The sequence below is a fragment of the Egretta garzetta genome, unplaced genomic scaffold (assembly GCF_000687185.1).
Source record: "Egretta garzetta isolate BGI_Z169 unplaced genomic scaffold, ASM68718v1 C8574300, whole genome shotgun sequence".
NCBI classification, from domain to species: Eukaryota; Metazoa; Chordata; class Aves; order Pelecaniformes; family Ardeidae; genus Egretta; species Egretta garzetta.
Window position 1 is genome coordinate 1 of NW_009269138.1, and position 1126 is coordinate 1126.

Here is a 1126-nt window from a genome sequence, read left to right on the forward strand (position 1 = left end):
CTTTCTGTACCAGGTAATCGACCTGGGGGGGGAGCCGATCAAAAGCAGCGACTACTTTGGGAACGGCCGAGTGACAGAGTTCAGATACGGTGCAAAACTGGGGACAGTGATCCGCAAGTGGAACGGAGAAAAGATGGCCTACTTGAAGTGAGGAGGAAGACCCTGTGAGTGACTGGGGGTATGCCGGGGGCGCCGGGTGGCAGGGTGGCTTCAAGGCTTTGTGTTTTTGGCTAGGAACTGGGGAGAAGGCTGGGGCTTTGTGCCTTCCGACAGAGCCCTGGTCTTTGTGGATAATCACGACAACCAGCGGGGGCACGGGGCCGGTGGAGCTTCCATTCTGACCTTCTGGGACCCCAGGTGAGGGATCGCTCTTGTCTGGGTGACGCTCCTTCCTCTTGCTTGTTTGCCTATCAGCTCCCTGGCACGGCTTCTCTTTCCTCGTCTCATTACTTCTTTTGTCTAACGAACAGGCTTTATAAAATGGCGGTTGGTTTCATGCTTGCTCATCCGTACGGCTTCACGCGTGTGATGTCAAGTTTTCGCTGGCCAAGATATTTTGTAAATGGACGGGTAAGCCTGTAACGAGGTAAAGAAGCTAAAATTGCGGTGAATGAGGATGGGAACAGGGCTGGAGAAGCGGTCCAGTGCATTTGAATTTGTTAAGTGATTTCTCTGTCCCCTGTTGGATCTAGCAGGTGGAAATCTGATGCTCCATCCTAGCTTTTCTCCGCAGAGAGGCCCTCTGTGTTTTCAGTGGGAAGTTGTAAACGTCTCTCTTTTTTCATTACAGGACGTCAACGACTGGATTGGACCACCAAGTCACTCGGATGGATCAGTAAAGCCTGTTACAATCAACGCCGACACTACCTGTGGCAACGACTGGGTTTGTGAGCATCGCTGGCGTCAAATAAAGTAGGACGCTGTGGAGAAAACCTAAGTAAAAGCAGTGGCTTTTGCTTCATGTTCCTCGTGGCTTTAGAGCTCTTGCCGCCACGGTGACAGCTGTTCCTTGCATTTCCAGGAACATGGTTATCTTCCGTAACGTGGTGGACGGTCAGCCTTTCTCCAACTGGTGGGACAACGGGAGCAATCAAGTAGCTTTTGGCCGTGGTGATAAAGGCTTCAT

At 51.8% G+C, this 1126-nt stretch overlaps 1 protein-coding gene across 1 annotated transcript; it reads left to right on the top strand.

Annotated features, from left to right (window-relative positions):
- Nucleotides 1–5: 5 nt before the first annotated feature.
- Nucleotides 6–1119, top strand: LOC104133950 (pancreatic alpha-amylase-like; the record flags this gene model as incomplete). The annotated part of the gene is made up of 5 exons (XM_009647424.1): nucleotides 6–147; nucleotides 235–357; nucleotides 471–570; nucleotides 791–912; nucleotides 1022–1119. Coding segments are annotated over 5 exons (585 nt in total), but the record flags the coding sequence as incomplete, so codon positions are not given.
- Nucleotides 1120–1126: the final 7 nt, after the last annotated feature.